Genomic DNA, 1,151 nt, shown 5'->3' with positions numbered 1-1,151 from the left:
TGTGTGTGTGTGTGTGTGTGTGTGTGTGTGTGTGTGTGTGTGTGTGTGTGTGTGTGTGTGTGTGTGTGTGTGCAGTGTTTTCTCCTGTTTGCCAAATCTCCAGGTCTTGGACGGCATCTTCAAGATGCCAGAGGACTCGCTGCCCCCCAAAGGGCCAGAAAACACCAGGATGTGCACCATTTTGTGACCCTCCTCCATAGATTGGAAGTGTATAGATGGAAATTATCAGTGTCAGTGGAAAACAAGCAGGGTAGCTTTTTATTTTGGTATTTTCTAGTTTTGTTTTTTTTTTTTTTTTACAAACGGACACAAATGTGGCAGAGTTACTTTAACGGTAATGTGCAATATTTTTAGCTACCAATAATTCTGCTCAAATATTTCAAAACAAGAGCTATTTGTACACATTAAACACATTTTTTTACACTCCTACATGTTCCATTTTTGTTTGAATGTGCTGTAGTGAAGATACGAGACCGATTGAACGATTAGGGTAAGATGTCATTCCGATGGAAGAGGGAAAGCTCAACGTCTCTCTGGACTTTGCTGAGTCGGCACATTTGCACGCCTCGCCGCTACAGCAGATCTTGCAGKACAGGATCTCATTAGATCAAAGTGTCTTGATCAGCAGAGAAGTCAATAGAAATGTGGCTTCTGGGTTCTCACACGACACGCTGAGAAGATAGAACAAACAGGACATCTATTTCTGAGACTTACCAAATACTTAATGTCCAGAGTGCTTCGAATGATGACCTCTCATGTACTMCTCCTGACGAAGTAACGACTTGTTAGCTTCCATCAGGCACAAAACAACCTTAATGATTTGTCACTCTGTATAAAAATGTCCACACCTTTACTATAAAATATTAAAAGCCTAAGTTAGGGGGAATTGYAATGTGTACAATCRTCRGAAAAACTGTCAACAGTTAATATTTGGCACTTTGCAATTACTTTAATTRGTGTCATGTGATTATGATGAAGTATTCTTGTGTGACACACTATCACTGCCAAGCGTGCCTTTGAGCCCAGTGGTGGAAGATGGCGTGGAGCGGCTAATGCTTACCCTAACCCTATGAACTTGTTTAATAATCACCTGAAACTCTGACATAAACTGGAGTTCAAAGAAAGAYGGAAAGTTTTGACCAAAGCAATAA

At 40.6% G+C, this 1,151-nt stretch overlaps 1 protein-coding gene across 1 annotated transcript in view; it reads left to right on the top strand.

Annotated features, from left to right (window-relative positions):
- The window catches only part of LOC106520603 (uncharacterized), a 4,137-nt gene extending 3,716 nt beyond the window's left edge, over positions 1-421 (top strand). Inside the window, exon 6 of the mRNA XM_014012791.1 lies at positions 76-421. Coding sequence (XP_013868245.1) covers positions 76-187 — 112 coding nt within the window. The 3' untranslated portion in view covers positions 188-421. The remainder of the gene's footprint in view (positions 1-75) is intronic.
- The last annotated feature ends 730 nt before the right edge of the window (positions 422-1,151 follow it).

The sequence above is a fragment of the Austrofundulus limnaeus genome, unplaced genomic scaffold, assembly GCF_001266775.1.
Source record: "Austrofundulus limnaeus strain Quisiro unplaced genomic scaffold, Austrofundulus_limnaeus-1.0 Scaffold95, whole genome shotgun sequence".
In the NCBI taxonomy this organism is placed as follows: domain Eukaryota; kingdom Metazoa; phylum Chordata; class Actinopteri; order Cyprinodontiformes; family Rivulidae; genus Austrofundulus; species Austrofundulus limnaeus.
This window is presented reverse-complemented; position numbering and strand designations above follow the sequence as displayed.